The sequence below is a fragment of the Amblyraja radiata genome, chromosome 14, assembly GCF_010909765.2.
Source record: "Amblyraja radiata isolate CabotCenter1 chromosome 14, sAmbRad1.1.pri, whole genome shotgun sequence".
Classification (NCBI taxonomy): Eukaryota; Metazoa; Chordata; class Chondrichthyes; order Rajiformes; family Rajidae; genus Amblyraja; species Amblyraja radiata.
Genome location: NC_045969.1, coordinates 56342343 through 56366431, shown reverse-complemented (window position 1 = coordinate 56366431; position 24089 = coordinate 56342343). Strand labels below are relative to the sequence as shown.

At 41.2% G+C, this 24089-nt stretch overlaps 1 protein-coding gene across 1 annotated transcript in view; it reads right to left on the bottom strand.

Moving 5' to 3' along the window:
• Nucleotides 1–16248: 16248 nt before the first annotated feature.
• Nucleotides 16249–24089, bottom strand: part of gsk3b (glycogen synthase kinase 3 beta) — a 153743-nt gene continuing 145902 nt past the window's right edge. Inside the window, exons 10-11 of the mRNA XM_033033414.1 lie at nt 20670–20768; nt 16249–17058 (exon numbers count right to left, since the gene is read on the bottom strand). Of these exons, the coding sequence (XP_032889305.1) occupies nt 16988–17058; nt 20670–20768 (170 nt within the window). The 3' untranslated portion in view covers nt 16249–16987. The remainder of the gene's footprint in view (nt 17059–20669; nt 20769–24089) is intronic.

Genomic DNA, 24089 nt, shown 5'->3' with positions numbered 1-24089 from the left:
CGCCTCTTCTGTTCATGATAAGTAGTCATGAGGTTAACACGTCTGATAATGAAGACACAGGTCAGGTGTCACAACTTCCTTCAACAACCTCATAACAATCTCTCTCGCTGAAACCTTGTTAAGGCCAAAGTTGGGCAGCTTCTTATCCCAAGATTCAAAGAGATGCACAGCACAGGAACCAGCCCTTCAGCCCATCTTGGCCATGTTGAGTTGGCATACCTGGTTGGTCCTATATGCCTGCATCTGATCCATATCCTTCCAACCCCTCCCTATCCATCGACCTGTCCAAATGTCTTTTAAAAGTCACATTTGTATCCATTCCAATAGCTTTCTCTCCCAAATAATTGTGGCAGTTTCAAAGTCTGCAGGATCAAATTTCCCCCCAACTATCTGGCTTGGTGAAGGAACAGGAGAAAGCACATACAGTGCCCTCCATAATATTTGGGACAAAGACCCATCATTTATTTATTTGCCTCTGTACTCCACAATTTGAGATTTGTAATTTAAAAGAAATCACATGTGGATAAAGTGCACATTGTCAGATTTTAATAAAGGCCATTGTTATACATTTTGGTTTCACCATGTAGAAATTACAGTTGTGTTTATACATAGTCCCCCATTTCAGGGCACCATAATGTTTGGGACACATGGCTTCACATGTGTTTGTAATTGCTCAGGTGTGTTTAATTGCCTCCTTAATGCAGGTATAAGAGAGCTCTCAGCACCTAGTCTTTCCTCCAGTCTTTCCATCATCTTTGGAAACTTTTATTGCTGTTTATCAACATGAGGACCAAAGTTGTGCCAATGAAAGTCAAAGAAGTCATTATGAGACTGAGAAACAAGATAAAACTGTTGGAGACATCAGCCAAACCTTAGGCTTACCAAAAACAACTGTTTGGAACATCATTAAGAAGAAAGAGAGCACTGGTGAGCTTACTAATCGCAAAGGGACTGGCAGGCTAAGGAAGACCTCCACAGCTGATTACAGATGAATTCTCTCTATAATAAAGAAACATCCCCAAACACCTGTCCGACAGATCTGAAACATTCAGGAGTCAGGTGTGGATTTGTCAGTGACCACTGTCCGCAGAAGACTTCATGAACAGAAATACAGAGGCTACACTGCAAGATGCAAACTACTGGTTAGCCGCAAAAATTGGATGGCCAGGTTACAGTTTGCCAAGAAGTACTTAAAAGAGCAACCACAGTTATGGAAAAAGGTCGTGGACAGATGAGACGAAGATTAACTTATATCAGAGTGATGGCAAGAGCAAAGTATAGAGGAGAGAAGGAACTGCCCAAGATCCAAAGCATACCACCTCATCTGTGAAACATGGTGGTGGGGGTGTTATGGCCTGGTCATGTATGGCTGCTGAAGGTACTGGCTCACTTATCTTCATTGATGATACAACTGCTGATGGTAGTAGCATAATGAATTCTGAAGTGTATAGACACATCCTATCTGCTCAAGTACAAACAAATGCCTCAAAACACATTGGCTGACAGTTCATTCTACAGCAAGACAATGATCCCAAACATACTGCTAAAGCAACAAAGGAGTTTTTCAAAGCTGAACAATGGTCAAATCTTGAGTGGCCAAGTCAATCACCCGATCTGAACCCAATTGAGCATGCCTTTTATATGCTGAAGAGAAAACTGAAGGGGACTAGCCCCCAAAACAAACATTAGCTAAAGATGGCTGCAATACAGGCCTGGCAGAGCATCACCAGAGAAGACACCCAGCAACTGGTGATGTCCATGAATCGCAGACTTCAAGCAGTCATTGCATGCAAAGGATATGCAACAAAATACTAAACATGGCTACTTTCATTTACATGACATTGCTGTGTCCCAAACATTATGGTGCCCTGAAATGGGGGGACTATGTATAAACACTGCTGTAATTTCTACATGGTCTTTGTCCCAAACATTATGGAGGCCACTGTGTATCTAAAAAAAAAGCATGACAAAGTCAGAGTGTTAAAGTTACAGTGATAGGAAGCAAAGTGGAGACATGCAGCTTGTTGAGATCGCCAACGGCGAAGGGAGAAAAATGTTCTGTCCTCAAGGCCATTCATCTCAATTCCCTATTGACAGATTAGAACTACATGAAGTAATATGTGTGTATATATCATTTCACACAGTCTGTCTACTAATTCCATTAAGTTACATACAGTATATCAAAACCCAAAGTGTTTGAATGTAATAACATAGAACTACAGGTGCTGGATTACCAAAGAAAGACATAAAGTGCTGGAGTAACTCAGTGGGACAGGCATCATCTCTGGAGAACATGGATTGGCGATGTTTCAGGTCGATAGAAGAAGGGTCCTGACCCGAAACATTAACTATCTATGTTCTGCAGTAATGCTGCCAAACCCGCTGAATTAGTCTAGCATTTTGGATTTTTCAAAGTATTTAAACTCTTCTATATAATTCTCCTTGATGTCTGATATCATAAATCGATGTGCAGCAAATATATTTCATCAAATGCATGACCTTCCGACACTTCAATCAGAATAGTTTCATTTGGACGTTACCTGGCTTGTAAACTGAATAGAAAGGTGCAGGAGGAGGCCATTCGACCCTTTGGGCCAGCAACCCCATTCAATAAGATCATGGCTTATCATCCTAAATCTGTACCCCATTCCTACTTTCTCCCCATATCCCTTGATTCCGTTAGCCCGAAGAGCTATACCTAACTCTTGAAAACATCCAGTGAATTGGCCTCCACTGCCTTCTGTGGCAGACAATTCCACAGATTCACAACTCTCTGGGTGAAAAAGATTTTCCTCATCTCAGTACTAAATGGCCTGCCCCTTATTCTTAATTTGTGACCCATGGTTCTGGACTATCCCAACATGGGGAACGTTTTTCCTGCATCTAGCCTGTCCAATCCCTTAAGAATTTTATATGTTTCTATAAGATTCCCTCTAATCCTTCTAATTTCCAGTGAATACAAGCCCAGTCGATCCATTCTTTTATCATATGTCAGTCCCGCCATCTCGGGAATTAACCTAGTGAACCTACGCTGCACTCCCTCAATAGCAGAAATTATCAATTCTGCCCCACACAGTCTGAATAAATGGATGGCCGGTCAAAATCTTTAAATATGCACAAATACAAAAGCAGACACATTTTGTTGCAGTTGAATCCCTTGAGCATAATCTAGGGTTTGTCATACAGCACAGAAACAGGCCCTTTGGCCCAACTCATTCATGCAGACCAAGATGCCCCATCTAAAATAGTTCTATTTGCCCATTAAACTTTTCCGATCCATGTAACTGCCCAAGTGTCTTTTACAAGCTGTTGTAGTATCTGACACAACTTGTGGCAGGGAAATTCCACAAAATGGACAAACTTAGATGAACAAAATTCAACTTACGACTCCAGTTTTGTCATTTAACAGGAATTAAATTGTCGGAAGGCATTTGCTATACGGTATGAAAACTATCTAGAAACCATGGAGAGCACGGAGTGAGAGAAAATCTCAAGACATTTTTCCTCTAATTAGCCACGGCCATATATCTTCCAGCAAGTACTTGGCTGCCAGTGTGGATGAGGTCTAATCACAATGCTTATGTCTTCAAAAGAACGAGACTTCTTAATTTAACTGTGATCTTGAACAATGGAGTTTATAAACCACAAGATGAAACCACTCCTGCAACTGTCATAGTTAGAAATGTTTCCAGTACTGGCTTGTGATTGATTTCAAATTGCTGGATAATACATTCAGAGAAAATTGAAGCATAGTTAAAATTATGAGCAAGAACCATATAAATAGAATTTCTGTAGTGAAATGAAATTCTGAAGTTCAATGGAGTATTTTGAAGCAGAATCAAATGAAAATATGATTTTGTGCTTGAAAGAAACAAACAACATAACTGTGAGAGAGTGAGACACTGAATCTTTGAGATCCCTCTTGTATTCCAATTTCAATGTTAAAATTTGATAAAAGTCAGAGGGAGAAAAATCCTGCATTTGATTAGAATGTTTCTCTACCTCAGAATATGCCAAGGCATTTTATAGACAGTGAACCTTCTGAAGTTTATGCAATGTAGGTTGTATGTAGAAAAATCTCAAGCAACAATGAATTAAAGAGATATTGAAATCATCCAGACACTCAGCAGGTCAGGCAGCATCTGCAGAGTTCACCTTATCAGGCAAATGAATTTCATGGGAACTGGAAGGGTGAGAATACCTATACAAGAGTTTTAAATTGAAGAGAGCGTAAGGCAAGACGAGAACGAAGGGAGAGGTGGAGAGCTCTCTGAGGTGACTTTACTGAATTCAGTGCAGGTTGAAAGACGGTCTATCTGGAAGGTAGTAAATGGAGCGAGTTGAATAAGGGCAACGAGAAATAAATCAACTGTCAGACGGAGGACAACAACTGCTAGAAACTTGACAAAAGTGCTGGGAATATTCAGGTCTCACAGAGTTGGGAGACTGACAATGTTATACAGATACCTGAAAATATGCATGCACATTATTTATTATAATATCAATCTTTATAATAAATGTTGTATAATAAAGCATAATTCACATTTCTGAGGCATGGCTTCCAATTCGTTCCACAAGATTAATAACTAAAATTTCAGGGGAATTATTAAAGTGTCAGTGAATATTTGAAAAGAACTGTGCACCAAACATATAATTACCAATCAAGTACGAGGGATAATTTTTTCTTTTAGGTATAGTTTTTTAACAGTTGGGGAACATTTGTTCTCATCATGGCTCCATTCAATTATAGTCAGTGTAATTCTGGAGACATTTTATTTTAATACATTTTATTTGACTCATGGTCGAGGAAATGTAGCAATTATGCTGAAGTTACTGCCCGATAATGTAGAGAGGGATTTTATCTGAAAATAAGTACTAAAAGGAAGACTGGTCAAATGATGGCCACTCTTAACACGTTAATTCCATATTTGCTTGAGTGATCAATAGACAATAGGTGCAGGAGTAGGCCATTCAGCCCTTCGAGCCAGCACCGCCATTCAATGTCATCATGGCTGATAATCCCCAATCAGTACCCCATTCCTGCCTTCTCCCCATATCCCCTGATTCCGCTATTTTTAAGAGCCCTATCTAGCTCTCTCTTGAAAGCATCCAGAGAACCTGCCTCCACCGCCCTCTGAGGCAGTGAATTCCACAGACTCGCCACTCTCTGTGAGAAAAAGTGTTTCCTCGCATCCGTTCTAAATGGCTTACTCCTTATTCTTAAACTGTGGCCCCTGGATCTGGACTCCCCCAACATCGGGAACATGTTTCCTGCCTCTAGTGTGTCCAAGCCCTTAACAATCTTATATGTTTCAATGAGATTGCCTCTCATCCTTCTAAACTCCAGTGTACAAGCCCAGCTGCTCCATTCTCTCAGCATATGACAGTCCCGCCATCCCGGGAATTAACCTTGTAAACCTACGCTGCACTCCCTCAATAGCAAGAATGTCCTTCCTCAAATTAGGGGACCAAAACTGGACACAATACTCCAGGTGTGGTCTCACTAGGGCTCTGTACAACTGCAGAAGGACCTCTTTGCTCCTATAACCATATAACAATTACAGCACGGAAACAGGCCATCTCGACCCTTCTAGTCCGTGCCGAACACGTATTCTCCCCTAGTCCCATATACCTGCGCTCAGACCATAACCCTCCATTCCTTTCCCGTTCATATTCGATTCCTCTTGTTATAAAGGCCAACATGCCATTTGCTTTCTTCACTGCCTGCTGTACCTGCATGCTTACTTCCATAGACTGATGTTCAAGGACCCCCAAATCCCGTTGTACTTCCCCTTTTCAGTTAGTGTTATTCAGGTTGTTATTTCTAAGGACGTTGTCTGTTGAATACCCTGACTGTTATATAAGGCGCTGCACTGCACTTTGGTAGCTGCACTTCACTAAACATGGTGAGGGGCAGTGTGTGTTTTTTAGCGTTGGGACCCGCCGTTACAGCGTAATGGCACCCCTGAACAGTCAAGATCTCACAGGATGATGGTCTGCCAAACAGCAACAGCAAGGAATGAAGTAGGAAGATTGCTTTTGATGACAACTTGGAATCTTCCATCATAGAAACCTGGTTTTGTAGTGTATATTATCTTAATAATGTTTAATTTTTAACATTTTGAATTTAGTTTTTAAGTTATTAATTTATTAAATTAAAAAAGTTAATTGGTTATAACATCAACATAGAAAAAGGGTATATTTATGGATAAAATATCTGATTAATGCAGCTTCATTTTTAATTGATGTGCGTACGGGCACCTTATTGTCCACAAAAAATAGCTGTGTGTGGAGTTATGTAAAACGTATTTATTCAAACAACATCAACTGCTGAGATTGCAGAGACAATAATCGGCTACAATTGCGATGACAACATAGAATTCAAAGAACAAACGTTTGTGTTCTTCAAGCAGTTTAGTTACATAAATGTGGTGCTAATGCTCATTGATAAAACAGCAAAGAGCAGCACTTAAAAAAAAGTCAGATCTGAATGATATGAATGATTTAGCACAACATTGTGCATCCCATGTCCATTAGTAGCCAAGAGGTTTATCACGTTTAAACAAGGAACTGCAGTTGCTGGTTTACAAAAAAAAGAAGAAAGTGCTGGAGTAACTCAGCCGGTCAGGCAACATCTCTGGAAGACATGGATAGATGACATTTCGGGTCGGGACCCTTCTTCAGACGGACTAATCTGAAGAAGGGTCTCGACCCGAAACGTCACCCATTCCTTCTCTCCACAAATGCTGTCTGTCCCACTGAGTTACTCCAGCATTTTGTGTCTATCTTGTTCTTCAGACTGATCCTAACTTACCTACATGTTGCCTGGATTAAAGGGTATTTCAACTACAGGGAGAGGTTGGACAGACAGATTATTTTCTCTCGAATGCCAGGTGTTGAGGGGAGATTTGAAGTTTAGAGGTAACATGAGGGGGAACTTCTTTACTCAGAGAGTGGTAGCTGTGTGGAATGAGCTTCCAGTGAAGGTGGTGGAGGCAGGTTCGTTTTTATCATTTAAAAATAAATTGGATAGTTATATGGATGGGAAAGGAATGGAGGGTTATGGTCTGAGCGCAGGTATATGGGACTAGGGGAGATTATGTGTTCGGCACGGACTAGAAGGGTCGAGATGGCCTGTTTCCGTGCTGTAATTGTTATATGGTTATTTGATAGAAGTATATAAAATGATGACAGTCACAACCTTGTTCCCCAGTGTGGAAATGTGAAAGGCTACGGGGCATGGCTTTAAGGTGATGGGGTAAAGGAGATGTGCAGGGCAAGTTGTTTTTTCCACACAGGGTGGTGGGTTCCAGGAATATGCTGCCAGGGTTGGTGGTGGATGCAGATATGATAGTGAAAGTTGAGGCTTTTAGCTTAGTTTATTGTCACACGTGCGGTGAAAAGCTTTTTTGTTGTGTGCTAACCAGTTAGCGAAAAGACTGACACGTGTCGGCAGACATGGTTAGTTTATCTTGTCATCGTGGACGGCACAGACATTGTGGGCCAAAGGGCCTGTTCCTGTGTTGTACTGTTCTATGTTCTAAAGCAGCTTTTCAGTGCTTCACCATTGATAAGCAAAAGGCTTAGACTCTGCGAGGGACAGCAAAAGATCTTTATTAACTAATCTGTGTCATTCACTGTGAACATATTGGGCCATTACACTATATAATATTCACTTTTCTCCGTAAATGACTTTATAATGAAGGATATTAGCAGAAAACTGTGCATGCACTTGCTGTTGAAGGCTCATTATTTGTTAGATGTAATGCATCATCAGCAAACTTGGAAACGTTTTGCTTGTTGATTCTTTATTTTAGTGTTACATAAAGCCATCTTTAATTCAAGAGGTTCGCCATCTATATCAAGAGTGATTCACTTACAGCCACTGACCAGAAAGCACAGGGCGAGAGCAAGCTTATCATATCCAGGTTGATAGGTTGTGACCAGTGGGGCATTGCAGCAATCCATGACTCAGGCCCAACTCTTCCCACCGTATGGGAATGATTGTCGAGGGAACCAAATTCACATTTCCAAGTTTGCCTTTTTGATGCTAAACCAGCCGTGATTGCAAGTATGGAGCAGTGTGCGGAGGTTTCACAGCAGTATAGACAAGCTGAGTGAGTGGGCAAGCAGATGGTAGCTGGTGGACTCAGTGGATCAAAGGGCCTGTTTTTATGCTGCATCTCCAAAAACTAAATCCAATGCTCTGACATTGAGGGATTTAAAATTGAAATTTTAAATTCTAAAATTGATTTGAATATTGAAATGAAATGTGCGTGCAGCGGCAGGCAGAAGACAGGACTGTTCAGTGAACTTTTGTAACGTTGTCAGTGGCAGAAACATGGCAACACTTGTGTACTGCCTAGGTGAGGTGTGTTGTATGATTTTACTGGGTTGTATGCAACACAAAGCATTCACTGAACCTGGGTACGTGTGAGAATAAAGTATCATTGAATCATTGAAAATGTATATTCAAATAAACAACTTAAACGTATTAATTTAAAATAGAAATATTAAAATCTTTCCTTTCCCATTGCAGAGGTTGAAAGGAAATGTAATTGAACGGGTTCTCCAATCCTAAGATCCAAGAGGTAGTTCCAGCGACAGTGCGTAACATATACAGTACTGTGTGATCTGTTCAGCCCCAGTACTAAGTTGGTCTGGTACTTCTGCCCATGTCAAACATTGAACACTTACAATCCTGGCTGAGTCATGTCCTCCCATCACATGCATTGTCCAGCAGTCACAGGAAAAAAGATGCTCTCGTTACCATGCAATGTCATGGTCATGCTTCTTCTCAACATAACACATTGCCACGGTATGTTTCTGCACTTTTCTACATGTTTGAGGAGCTCCCTTTGCAATGTGTGTCCACTGCTACCCAGGTTTAGGATTACTGTTGCCCATTCCTGCACAGGCCACAGATACTTTTATTTTCTTACCAACACAGTCATCATTCAAGATTGGTACTTGGCTCCGCATTGTGCAAGAACAGGGTTCTGACAATACCCCTCCCCCCCCCCCCCCAAATATCCACGAGCAGGAAGGGACTGCAGATGCTGGTTGACATCGAAGATAAAAACAAAATGCTGCAGCATCTTTGGAGAAAAGGAACAGGTGACGTTTCAGTTCGGAACCCCAGGTTTAGAGGGGGTATGGGCCAAACACGGGCAATGGGGCATAGTGGAGCATCTCACGTGGAAGGGAGAGGGGGCGAGGAGGTGGTGCAGTGTGGCTGACCAATGATTGGAACCACCTCATATCCATGGAGCCCTGCCCGTTCCCACAGCCCTGCACTGGTGCCATGCGTTTGATCTCTCCACCTAGTTTTTCCCATTAGTAAAACATTGACAAGTTGGGCCGAAGGATTTGTTTCCATGATGTTTGACTCAATGTCATTCAACTCCCTCTCTACTGTCACTTTGCCAGGAGTTGCAAAAACTGGCCCTTCAAGTTATTTATTAAGAAACAGATAAAAACAGCAGGTTGGCATTCGTTTGTCCTGTGGCTGCCCCATTGGGCTGGTTAGGAAGGGGGTGATATGAAGCACATGCTTCACCTGAAGAGTTTTTAATCCAGCTTACATTGTTACTTTTCTTCCCAGCTATCATCAGGCAACTGAACCACGGTCCTGAGCTACCATCTACCTCATTGGAGGCCCTCGGACTATCTTTAATCGGACATTACCTGATACTATACATTATTCCCTTTATCCTGTATCTGTGCACTGTGGACGGCTCGATTGGAATCATCTATTGTTTTTCCGTTGACTGGACAGCAGGTAACAAAAAGCTTTTCACTGTACCTCGGTGCATGTGACAATAAACAAATGCTATTCCAAACATGAATAAACATCCAATTTCATAATTTAGAAATGGTGAGTTTTGAATTTTTAGACAAAAACAAAGCCATCTTTTACACCTTCTGAGACAATGTTATTTTGTCACTAATTCAACATCTGGTTGTATATGCTGATTGAAATATGCTATTGACATTCCATTAACATCAGTCATAGAGCTGTACAGCATGGAAACAGTCCCTTCGGCCCACCTTGTCAATGCCAACCAAATTGGCATGCTGGACTTGTCCCATTTGCCTGCTTTTAGCCCACAGCCCTCTAAACCCTTCCCCCATTCATGCTTTATTCGCACACGCCATATCTCACACACAGGTAAATAAAGCAAAGACCAGGGACATGCATTATTGGTGTCGGAGGGAGCAAACTGATCTGCTTTGGTCAGGCAACACCTCTGGAGGGAGCAAACCGATCTGCTTTGGTCAGGCAACACCTCTGGGGAATTTACATTTTAGGTTGACAGCTATTCAACACATCTGGAAATGTTTGAAGATGTCCTTGGCCTTAAGTACATAGGTAGGAGAAATAGCACAGAGAGAACGACTAGAGATTGCAATATGTTGATAGTTATCAACTGACAGATGCTGATGCAAATCTAAATAAATAACAAGATAAATGCGTCACTACCCCAAAGGATTTACTCTTGGTATCACATACTCGACACATTGACTGCACCCCTGGTATGTGAATTGAATTGAATTGAATCCTTTATTTGTCATTCAGACCTTTCGGTCTGAACGAAATGCTGTTGTGTTACTCTATTCTACTATGTTTGAGGATGTCACATTGCAATGTCTGTCTTCTGCTGCCAACATTTTGGATTACTGTTGGCTATTTCCATTTCTGCACATCAAATCACAGACTGCAGTGATTGGTATCCCATCTTACCTGGCTATCACCCTCACCCTGACCAATAAAGTTTCACGCCAACATACTCTTAGCTAGCATTTCCAATCTTCCATAGGCCTACTTTTCAGTTGTAAAATCCTGGTCATGTGTACCTTGTACATTCTAACACACCTTTCCTGTTTTACTTCTCCTTTTCTGATGTCCCTTGTTTTTTTCATATGAAAGGTGCAATATAATTCAGGTTCTGCACTAACCAATTCTAGGGTTACTATCACGACACAACCGCTTTGGAAGCTCCTGTACAGCTTTGCTTATGTTTCCCGTTTGCAGCACAGCCAAAGAATTGTCTTCCCAAAAGGCAAGGTTATTATTCTCCAACAGATCGAGGAGACTCACCCTCATGCTTGAGTTCCACTCGCCTGTTTCTCAGGTCGAGTCATGCCGCAGAGAACTATTGGCGTACACTGCCTCCCACCATTCCATGAGGTGCCTGCACTAAATCCTTAATTCAAAATGTGATGTGAGATTATAGTCGACAAAAGATATCTGTAGTAAATAATCGCAAACTCTGCCCTCTATCACAATCCATGCACTTTCAATTGTAGTATTTAATAAAATCAAGAGGACATTTATTTTGTGCTGAAAGCATTCAAAAATTAGCCTCATTCAGCAAAAATGTTTAACTGATGCTATTAGACACATTTCTGTAAATATCTTATCTCCATTTTATAAAACTATTAATTTCATTGCTTTGATTACATTGGTTGCAAAAACTGCAGATTACATCTCATTAAGGATAGCTTCACTGTGGCCCAAGTAAGAAAAACCTGAAGAATTTTTAGTTTTAACACTGAACCTGTTGCTAAACACCATATTTTATTGAAATAATGTACAACATATGAAGGGTATAATTGAAAATTGGGTGAAGGATAGTCAAAAGGTGAAAAATCAATAGAAATAAAAATCATCCACATATTTTCACAGTGGCATTACTTAAACCACATGTGGAATAATACAATTCAAATAATTAAACAGATACCTTTTCTCATAAAATCTTAAGAACTTTTAAAATTGTTTAAAAAAAATAATAATTCATCCTGTTCTTTTGAGGTTTGCTGTTAAAATAATATTTTTACAGGATGTTCTTTTTTTAAAGCCCAACACCAAGATTTAACAGACCGTACTAAATATAACAGTATTTTGACCCCCATTCTCCCCCCTCCCCACCTCCCCCCAAGCTTTTGGTAATCATGCACAAAACAAAAAAACAAAAAATATGTTTACATGACACTGGAACTGATATTTTTCAGACCAATGTTTCAATTTAGGTATAATTTTTATTGTTTTAAGCCAAGTAACACTGAGGAAACAAGAACAGCAGCAATTTCTATTATTTTCTCTGGTAGCTCACTTGTATATGTATCGATATACAACCATGTATTTTGCAGTTCAGCTTCACATTGTTTAACCAGTCAGATGCAATAGTCACAGCTCCATCTGAATGCACAGTATAAATAAAATATTGAGTAGTGATTAAATTCACAATCATTGCATTATAAAGTGGTTCATCTTGAATACCTCTGAAAAAAATGCAACTGATACTGTGGTATTTGTCAGGGTTTAAAATATTATTACAGATAAAATTACTGATCAATTCTTTTGATGAATATTATTGTTTCTAAACCAAATTATACATTGAAATGAATCGTGTTTGAGATTAAGGAGACATTTTTAGGTTGCTTTCAACATCGGGACTACTTTAAGGCCGATTCATCATTGGTTCTAGGGGTGGAGATGCTCGGAAGGAGTATGTTACGTTGGAATATTGAACTGCTGGTAAGTACTGAGCAGTGAACTCATCAGGGTCAATAATGTGGATCATGGAATCAGTGATGCACAGCTAGTTTTCTTGCCTTCTAATATTCATATCTGTCTCTGCAAGCATTGCCCTGCTCACCAACTGATCTTGGAAACATGATTCTAATTTAACCTCTCTAAGCTTACATCTCTAAGACATTCAAGCAGTTGGGCTGAGTGCTTGATGACCATAATAACGGGCATGTCTATATTGAAGTATACCTTTAATAATTTTGCTATTGCAGTAGCTCTTTACTAGTGATAAAACTATGTTTCACATGTATTTATTTCATAAAATGCTACAGTTAAGACATTTTATTAAATACACAAAAAGGCAGACTACATTGCAATCCTACATTACTGGTTATTCCCTGTGAAAAGATTAACCATTTTTTACTTGATCAAAATCAACTTGCACATTAAAAAGGAAGACTTACAAAATTAGACAGGAAGGGACTATGAATTGTTTGTGGCCTATCCTACTTTTTATTTAAATGCAAATTACAGTACCAGTATCTATTCGGAACTGAGTCACACAGAACAAATTGTATTTACAGGGATAAACATCAAGCATACATCACAAAAATTTATATTAAAATGAAATAAAAATTCAGTCACAAACAGAAGCATTCAAGTAATAATGTTAAACAGATTTTTTTTTTTGCTTTTTGTTTTTTTTAAAACCAAGACAATTCACATGTGATGCAATGGTTGTATAGTATCCACAGTCCTTTGTGACAGAGGTGGTGATGCTTTTGTGTACAGGCTGTGTGAAGCATAGCAAAACATCTCTAAGGCGGATTATACAGGCAGGCAGGTAGTCACACAAGTAAATTACCACGTTTAACCCTTTGTGTACCAATTGAAACATAAAATCAAGGATATAGGCTCGGACTTCAACATATACTCTTGGACAATTTCAAAGATTTGGTTGGTCTTTACAACAAAAATCTAATCATTCATTTTGATTCTAGAAATCAAAATCGGGCAGGCAGCAACGGGAGATAATCACACCCCCTTCCCAAAAATAAAAACACCAAATCTAAATCTTTGGACCAGACATATTGCTGCTTTCAGGAAACCCAGCCTCCAGGAGTCACTCCCTATAGTCAGTTCTCCCTCACCCTGACATAATTACACCATGTAGATCATTTCAGGCCTAGGGTAATGGACAGCATTACCAATTTAAATAAAGTACTGAAACCATGGGTGATCATTGTAGCCAGTACTGTACACAGACGTGGGCTTGAATTTACTTGCAACTGGCTAGCAATATGCTTACGATTTGCTTTTTTCCCCATTAGTGGCTACATTTCAGAATAACTGTCTCAGGAAACTGACTTACGTATTGTATGTGTTCATTTCCCCCCACCCCTCTGGGAATATTAAGAGCACTAAATTCAGTATTTGAGATATTGATATTGGTGGTGGAATGAAGATGATCCTAATGAAAATATCTGCTCAGATCAATGATTAACTCACTCACTCCCTTCTGCATCCCACATCTCGAACCAGTCCCTGTACAATCTAGTCGGCTAAAACGGCAAGGATCCTCACTTCTATAATGTGTTTCTTTGTAACAATTTACCTACCGTACAGAGGAATATTAAGTGTATACTAAAAATAACATAAAGAATGCAATATATATGTTTGAATATTAATTTCCATATTGTAAAAATATTTGATGCTATTAAAAAATGGTTTATACCAAAAAACTTGTACAAACCAATCCCAAATGATTTTCTGATCATTTGTGATTCCTTTAAACCTGCCAGTGTAGGATGCAAAGTCAATAATCAGGTCTGCTCAGCACTGCAGTGCCCAGCAACATCTACTGGGGTGGGTGAACAGAGCACTACAAATTACTGCTCTATTTAGACCAGTCTAATGTAACAGTCTTCCGTAGCTTCAATTGGCAGAGCGGGTAACTGCAGGCCATGGTTTAAAAAATGCAATTCCTATTTGTGTTTGTTTTATTTTTTAAATAAAATAAAATAACTTTTCTTTCTGGGCTTGGAGACTTCAATAGTTTCCTTTGATCATACAAGCCCTGGTGTAAAAGGTGAACAGCACACAGGGTCTCCAAGCTCTGGATGGATCTGTGTTCTCACTGATGGCTGGGTCACAGCAGCCTCAGGACACTAGGACCTGGTGTAAGAAAAAACGTACTAAGATGTAAAACGTTTAAAGATTTTGAGATATAAAAACACAAGCAGTTTTTTCCCCCCCCGTCTAGGTGCATTATTAAACTGCCAGAAAATCCAGGGAACTGCAGGGCTGAATCTCCATTAGGATACAATATCCAAATCCACTAAGTGACAAGGTGGATAGAGAACATTCCATGACGGGAACAACTAACTAAGCCTGGAAATCCACTCACTCCTGGTACAATACCAGTCCATACCTTGTTGCTTGTAAGGGATATATATATATACACACACACACACATACATATATACACACACACATATATGTGTGTATATATGTAAGGGCTATGCATATATATGTATATATACTATGTATATATATGTATACATACTGCAGCCAGAGATGTATTAAGGATGAGCAAACCATTCTGATTAAACATGCCTTTTATTCCTTTGTAATTCAATGCCCACTTTTCCCACTGCTCTATTTAGTGGCATTTCCTCATTATATATTTTAATATATTTATTTACGTGGATATGAAAAATGTCAAAAATATCACCAGTGTGGTATTTTTAAATAGTGCGACACCTGTTGCAACAATTAGGAAGGAAAGTTCGATTGGCAATATGAATTTCCTCCTTTTAAGGCACTAATCAAATCCTAATAGTTCTCTCATCCTTAGCACAAATCCACTTGAAACTTCATAAGCTGCAACTGACCAAATAAAGGCCATAGTTCAAAAGAAACCTGATAATGGGACACTCCAGTGTTAATCTGGTGCACACAAGATAAAAGCATTTGGTAAAACAAAACTCATTAAAAAAAAAAAATCAAAATAAATAAAAATTATAAAATGTCAAATAATTTGTATATTAAAATGTTAAGTTTCATGCAGCACTAGTGGCAACTCTGGCAGGTTTCATTTCATTCCTTCTATTAGAGCCTAAGGATATTTTGGGAAAATAAAACAGAGTTGGCGTAGCACATTTAGAGTTCAAATAATTGATTACACATGTATATGATGAACTAAAATTTGTATGGTAGATTTTCAAATTAACTCTGCCAAATCAACGGAAAACTATTATTTTTTTTGTAGAATAAACCAGCTTCAAATCTTAAATCGTCATAACCTGTTGAGAGCCCAAACTTTTTAACTAATAATTAAAAAAATGCAACTTTTGAAGTATTCAACAATTCTGTACAACTCTTTTCCAACTGCAGTGTGAATCTGATACCCAAAATAAAACTCTCTAATCGACGTGAAAAGGTACATAAAGGGTTAAATATGAAACAAACAGCAAATATACTTCAGTGAGGGACAATTAAAAAAAATGCAAACATTGGAAGCAAAGGCACTAAAAACTAGATACTATACAGCACTAATTCCTTGTACACTGTCGCCGCATCTATAGTACAGAATTGTAACTATGGCTTTAAAAGCTCTCCGACAATTAACAAAATTTGCCCTGAATGTTTGTAACTCTCATCAGTTCCCAGGTCCACATACTTTATGTACAAAAAAAATAAAAAAGGGTGGGGGCAGGGAAGAAGAGGGAAGAAGTCTGAAATCAGTGGGATAATTTTTACACTCCTTCGAGAACTCAAGATTGTATTTCAGTTGGTGTAGTTCAGAAACCTACTATGGATTTGTTCTATACATTTAACTGGGGTGTACACAATACACTGATTTTGCAATGACTCGATTTAAATAAATGGGACTAGTACAGAATTGGATCACAATTAGTCCTGAACAGTTAAATAATCAAGTGACAAAAAAGGTCAAACCTCTCCTCACCAGGGGGGATATTATGGTGACTGCAGTCTTTGCTTTTTGTATAACAGTGATTGCCAGAGTGGATCTGTATTGTCCATTTGTGCTGGTACGGATAAAGCTTACCACCCATACCAAAATACGACCACTTCTCACTCAGATTCTTTGGAGGGAATCTGACGCCAATCGATTTTTTGCCAAATCCAAAGTCTACACCAGAGTGAAACACACCTCAGTGTTTCAAGTGTTTGCCCGAGCGCGGGAGATTTGAACGCAATGGCAGACTTCAATAAAAGATTGTCAAGGGAAGAGTTAACCTTGCCCCACATTCCTTTTTCAATCCCTCTTCAGTGAGTAAATGATTGGTTTGTATTTAATTTGTACGTGTTTTTTTGTTTAAAACAAGATTAAATAAAATGAACACTAATGACGTTGTTGTATTCTTGGTGGTTGACCAGCATGGTTGCAGCTGACTGGACATCTGAGGTGGGCGGGCTTGCCCTGTCTCAGGTTGAGTTGGATGCAGAGGCTGAAGCTGCATTGGTTGACTGCCCACGGTCCACAGCAGCATTTGTATCTGGAAAACAAGTGGAAAGAGAGCACATTTTAGACAACGTTTTGCAAAAGCTTGACTCGTGGAATGCATTTATCTGTGCTATTCCAACTCTGTTTTGATTCCAAAACTCAGCCATCGTTTCCCTCTCCCTGACTCTGTCTGAAGAAGGGTCTCGACCTGAAACATCACCTATTCCTTTTCTCCAGAGATGCTGCCTGTCCCGCTGAGTTACTCCAGCATTCAGTGTCCACTAGCATCTGTAGTTCCTTCCTACACACTCAGCAATTGTTTCCTCCACTGCAGGAACTAGTGTTACTTTTATTGCATGCATGCACATGTTTGATGAGCCCATTCTAAAAATTAAACCTGTCTTGTCCAAAGTTAGTAGGAAAGAACTGCAGATGCTGGTTTAAATCGAAGGTAGACACAAAATGCTGGAGTAACGTCTCTGGAGAGAAGGAATGGATGACATTTCGGGTCGAGACCCTTCTTTAGACTGATGTCGGGGGAGTGGGCGAGACAAAGATAGAATGTAGTCGGAGACAGTAAGACAGGTGGGAGAACTGGGAAGGGGGAGGGGATGAAGAGAGAGGATGAGGTTTTTCCAAACTGGATCATCGGAGATGTCCTCATTCTTAAGGAAACGGGGGTTCCCCTCTTCCATTATAGATGAGGCTCTCACCAGGGTCTCCTCGATATCCTGCAGCCTCGCTCTTACTCCCCTTCCCCCCAGTCGTAACAAGGACAGAGTCCCCCTTGTCCTCACCTTCCACCCCATCAGCTGTCGCACACAGCATATAATCCTCCAACACTTTCGCCACCTCCAACGGAATCCTATCACTGGCCACATCTTCGCATCTCCACCCCTTTCTGCTTTCCGCAGAGACCGTTCCCTCCGTAACTCCCTGGTCAACTCGTCCCTTCCCACCCAAACCACCCCCTCCCCAGGTACTTTCCCCTACAACCGCAGGAGATGCAACCTGTCTCTTTACCTCCCCCCTCGATTCCATCCAAGGACCCCGACAGTCTTTCCAGGCCAGGCAGAGGTTCACTTCCACCGCCTCCAACCTCATCTACTGCATCCGCTGTTCCAGGTGTCAACCTCTCTACATCGGCGAGACCAAGCGCTGGCTCAGCGATCGTTTCGCTGAACACCTCCGCTCAGTCTGCCTTACCCGCCTACCTGAACTCCCCCTCCCATTCCCAATCTGACCTTTCTGTCCTGGGCCTTCTCCATTGTCAGAGTGAGGCCCAGTGCAAATTGGAGGAACAGCACCTCATATTTCGCTTGGGTAGCTTACACCCCAGCGGTATGAAGATTGACTTCTCTAACTTCAAATAGCCCTTGCTTTCCCTCTCTCTCCATCCTCTCCCTAGTTCTCCCACCAGTCTTACTGTCTCCGACCGACTACATTCTATCTTTGTCCCGCCCACTCCCCAGACATCAGTCTGAAGAGGGTCTCAACCCGAAACGTCACCCATTCCTTCTCTCCAGAGATGCTGCCTGTCCCGCAGAGTTACTCCAGCATTTTGTGTCTATCTTTGTTGTCCCTAGTACCAGTTTACCCACACCAATGGAGACACAAGCAAAAATCACTGTTCACCTCTGCAACGATATAGCATTCATCAGAATAAGATGGGTCCTGACCCAAAACATCACCTATCCATGTTCTCCAGGGATACTGCCTGACCCACTGACTTACGCCAGCACTTTGTGTATTTTTGTATATCCCATTAACCTTGTCATCATCTGATTCATTCACTACAAAGGTTTAGCTTTGTGTGAATATGCAAAACAGCACATTTGCTGCAAATTCCTCATATAAACTTCACCACAAATTCTACCCCAACTTATTGTTCTGTGTGATCTTGGTATAAAATGAGTGCAACTTCACAACTTTCATATCTTGTAAAAAAACAAGGCATGAAAACATTTGTGTAAAAGGACAGTGAAGAATTAGAGCAGTAATTTCAAGCAGTTCAATTCTGCGATATAATAAAATTGTAATCTTATCTCCATGATACCTGTAATAAAACGAAGATTGAATGATGCAGGAGAAAATATTAAAGTCATCTTATAGATATCAATAGAAGATTTAGATTTCAAATTCATGACGAGAATATTTTTCAGGTAAAGCTTACTTTAAACTCTGGTCTTATCAACACAGAAGTTATTGAGGCAGCAACTGTGTCCACTGATATCTGTGGGTGATAAATGCAACCACAGGAAAACCTCATCATACCATACTTCCATGGTTTCACCGTTCTCATTGGGATATCTGTCAGCTTCACCCGATTTTCTCTTTCAGTATTATTCCATCTTTGTTTTATTACAGGTTTCATAGAGATAAGATTACAATTTCATTGTATCACAGAATTGGACTGCCTGAAATTATGTTCATCCATATACATTGCAGATGATGCTGGAGTATGGCGACTCTTTGCGTGCTGGTTGCAGAGAAGGATCCACTATCGTCCGATACATTCTCTCTACTCTTTGTAATCTCTTTCCTACCAGTAAATCCAGCACCATTTCCAAATGTTCTAATGATATTCTGGTTACTTTTGACTTTGGAGATACAGTGCTCAAACAGGCCCTTTGGCCCATCCAGTCCGTTCCGCCAGTGATCACCCCGTACACTAGTGTTTAAGAAGGAACTGCAGATGCTGGGAAATCGAAGGTAGACAAAAGTGCTGGAGAAACTCAGTGGGTGCAGCAGCATCTATGGAGTGAAGGAAATAGGCAACGTTTCGGGCCGAAACGTTGCCTATTTCCTTCGCTCCATAGATGCTGCTGCACCCGCTGAGTTTCTCCAACACGTTTGTCTACCCCGTACACTAGCACTATCCTACACACTAGGGACAATTTACAAATTTACAGAAGCCAATTAACCTACAAACATTTGCAGTGTGGGAAGAAACCAACGTGATCACAGAGAGAATGTACAAACGGCAGCAACTGTAGTCAGGATCAACCTCGGGTCTCTGGCGCTGTTAGGCCGCAACTCTACAGCTGTGCCACTGTGTGGCCCCGCTGACTCTTATTCATCTCTACCCCATTGTGGATGCTGGACTTTGCCAGGGAAACACATGGGCTACAATGCTGAGATCTATATTCTGTACTCTATCTTCCCCTTTGTTTTACCTATTGTACTGGAGTTTGAGTTTGTATCTGTAGTGATATCTGATCTGATCTGATCGCACGCCAAACAAACCGTCTCTCTGTACCTGGGTACAAGTGACAATAACCTGAACCCAAACCATTTCTTTGGAGAAAATACTTAGTGATAAAGAGGGCAGTACAGTGGCGCAACTGGTAGAGCTGCTGTTTCACGGTGTCAATCCTGACCTCGGGCACTGACTGTGGAGTGTGCACGTTCTCCCCGTGACCATGTGGGTTTCCTCCAACATCCCAAAGCCGTACAGATATGTAGGTTAATTGGCCTCTGTAAAATTGCCCCAAGTTCGTGGGGAGTGGATGAGATAGTGGGATTACAGAGTTAACGTGAACGGGTGCTGGATGGTCGGTGTGGACTCGGTGAGCCAAAGGGCCTCTTTTCATGCTGTATCTCTAACTTAAATCAAACAAATTCCCAGCGGCAAACTGAAATAATTCACTCAACGACACCCACCTGACACTGCGGAAGCATTCGTTGTAGTTGAAGCAGGAGGCTGGTTCCGAATGTGAGGGGGGATAAGGATTGTTGCCAGTGCGGGGTTGCTCGACAGTTCTGCAAACACAAGAAAAATGCTTAATGCATCTTATGCACCAGATTACCTCCAGTGGAAGCACTAGCTGGGCTTCATACTGAACAGTTCAATCATTTTGATGACTGGAACAATACAATGGAAATCTTTCGTGTTGGTGAGTACAACAGAAGGACCATTAGTAAAATGTCAACATGAGCATCATTTGCTGACTGTTCCAAGTATTTGTGTTTTGGTGTTAGAAGAAATCTTCCGGAATAAGACTTTCTCTTTGATTATCTTAAATTCTATTTTCATGTATTCTACTAATCCCTGAAATCATGATGGCCACAGCCATCCTGTGGAATCTACAAGATGCTGTGACAGTTTATTTTACCATGGAATCAAACACAGAAATGAGACCCGTTCAGTCCACCTTATTCATGTGATACCTACTCACACCGATCCCATTTGCCTGCACTAGCTCCACAACCATCTTCACTATTCCTATTCAAGTACCCGTCCCAATGTTTTCTAAACATTGTCATTATGTTTTCCTCTGCTATTTCTGCTGGCAGCTCGATCCAGATAACCACTGCCCGTCACATCACCTTGACATTTCTCAACTCTCCTCTTAAACCTGTACCCTCTATTTCTGAACTCTGCTGCCCTGGGGCAGAAACCACTATCCATCCTGTCTTCCACCTGCAGAGCTCTGAAGACATGGTTTACATGGACTTTACAAGGCTTTTGACAAGGGCTAGCATGTTGGATGGGCTCCACAATTTGAGATTTGTAATTAAAAAAAAAAAAAATCACATGTGGTATAATAAAGACCATTTTTACACATTTTGGTTTCACCATGTAGAAATTACAGCTGCGTTTATACATAGTTCCCCCATTTCAGGGCACTATTATGTTTGGGACACAGCAATGTCATGTAAATGAAAGTAATCATGTTTAGTATTTTGTTGCATATCCTTTGCATGCAATGACTGCTTGAAGTCTGCGATTCATGGACATCACCAGTTGCTGGGTGTCTTCTCTGGTGATGCTCTGCCAGGCCTGTATTACAGCCATCTTTAGCTTATGTTTGTTTTGGGGGCTAGTCCCCTTCAGTTTTCTCTTCAGCATATAAAAGGCATGCTCAATTGGGTTCAGATCGGGTGATTGACTTGGCCACTCAAGAATTGACAAATTTTCAGCTTTGAGAAACTCCTTAGTTGCTTTATCAGTATGTTTGGGATCATTGTCTTGCTGTAGAATGAACTGCCGGCCAATGAGTTTTGAGACATTTGTTTGAACTTGAGCAGATAGGATGTGTCTATACACTTCAGAATTCATTATGTTACTACCATCAGCAGTTGTATCATCAATGAAGATAAGTGAGCCAGTTCCTTCAGCAGCCATACATGCCCAGGCCATAACATCCCCACCACCATGTTTCACAGATGAGGTGGTATGCTTTGGATCTTGGGCAGTTCCTTCTCTCCTCTATACTTTGCTCTTGCCATCACTCTGATACAAGTTAATCTTCGTCTCATCTGTCCACAAGACCTTTTTCCAGAACTGTGGTTGCTCTTAAGTACTTCTTGGCAAACTGTAGCCTGGCCATCCTATTTTTGCGGTTTGCATCTTGCAGTGTAGCCTCTGTATTTCTGTTCATGAAGTCTTCTGCGGACAGTGGTCATTGACAAATCCACGCCTGACTCCTGAAGAATGTTTCAGATCTGTCGGACAGGTGTTTGGGGATTTTTCTTTATTATAGAGAGAATTCCTCTGTCATCAGCTGTGGATGTCTTCCTTAGCCTGCCAGTCCCTTTGCGATTAGTAAGCTCACCAGTGCTCTCTTTCTTTTTAATGATGTTCCAAACAGTTGATTTTGGTAAGCCTAAGGTTTGGCTGATGTCTCCAACAGTTTTATTCTTGTTTCTCAGTCTCATAATGGCTTCTTTGACTTTCATTGGCACAACTTTGGTCCTCATGTTGATAAACAGCAATAAAAATGTCTAAAGGTGATGGAAAGACTGGAGGAAAGACTAGGTGCTGAGAGCTCTCTTATACCTGTATTAAGGAAGCAATTAAACACACCTGAGCAATTACATACACCTGTGAGGCCATGTGTCTCAAACATTATCGTGCCCTGAAATGAGGGCCTATGTATGAACATTGCTGTAATTTCTACATTGTGAAACCAAAATGTATAAAAATGGCCTTTAATAAAATCTGACAATGTGCACTTTAACCACATGTGATTTTTTTCTATTACAAATCTCAAATTGTGGAGTACAGAGGTAAATATATAAATGATGGGTCTTTGTCCCAAACATTATGGAGGGCACTGTAAGTCTGGGAATCAGTGCTGGGACCATTGTTGTATTGTAGTATGTACATCGGTGGGGGCGCTGCAATGGCGGCAGCCCTGTCAGCAGCGCGTTAGTTTTTTCAACTTTTTTTATTTTTTTAGTATGTTTTAAAGTATGTTTTTAATGTTTCTTTGTGTGTTTTGTGTGGGGGGTGGTGTGGGGGGTGTGAGGGGGAAACCGTTTCGGCCGACTCCTCCATGGAGAGGCGACTTTTTCCAGGTCGCCTCCCCGTGGCCTAACAGCAAGGATCGGCGCGGCCTTTCCCGGAGACGCGCTCGGGACTTCAGCGGCGGGCGCAGAGTGGACTCCCGGCGTGGAGCGGGTGAGCCCTCGCTGGAGGGGAGCGCTCCGTTTCGCTGGCCCGGGGCAGCCGGCAGCCTGAAGCCGGCAGTCTGCACAGCTCCAGCTGGGGACCCGGGGGAAGAAGAAGCCATCACTGCCGGCCCGCGGCCAACTTCTACCGCGGGCCCGGCGTGAACTTACCATCACCCCTGGAGGGGAGCTTCGACCGCCGACCCTACGGTCTGCGGTGCTTCTGTCTGCGGTGCGGCGGGGACTTTAAATCTCGACCGCCGGCCTGCGGCCTACACCAACTTAAAGCCGCGGTCTCCGGTGGGGAAGAGCCGACTCTGGACTTACCTGGACTTGTACCTTGTCCTTTTACCATCTGGACGCCCGCAGCAACGGCTGCGGAGGGTTGAGGTCCCGACCACGGGGGAAAATGGAGGAGGACTGGCCAAATTGTGTGCCTTCCACCACAGTGATGAATGCTGTGGTGGATGTTTATGTTAAATTTTTAATGTGTTTTTGTGTGTGTTCTTTATAATTGTACCGCTGCTGACATATTCATTTCACTTGCACTTATGTGCAATGTGACAAATAAACCGTATTGTATATTGTATTATTGTAAATGACTTGGATGAATGAGAAGGGTCCCATTAGAAAGTTTCCAGATGGCTTGAAAATTGCTGGAGCCGTAGATAGCAATTGTCTTACAAC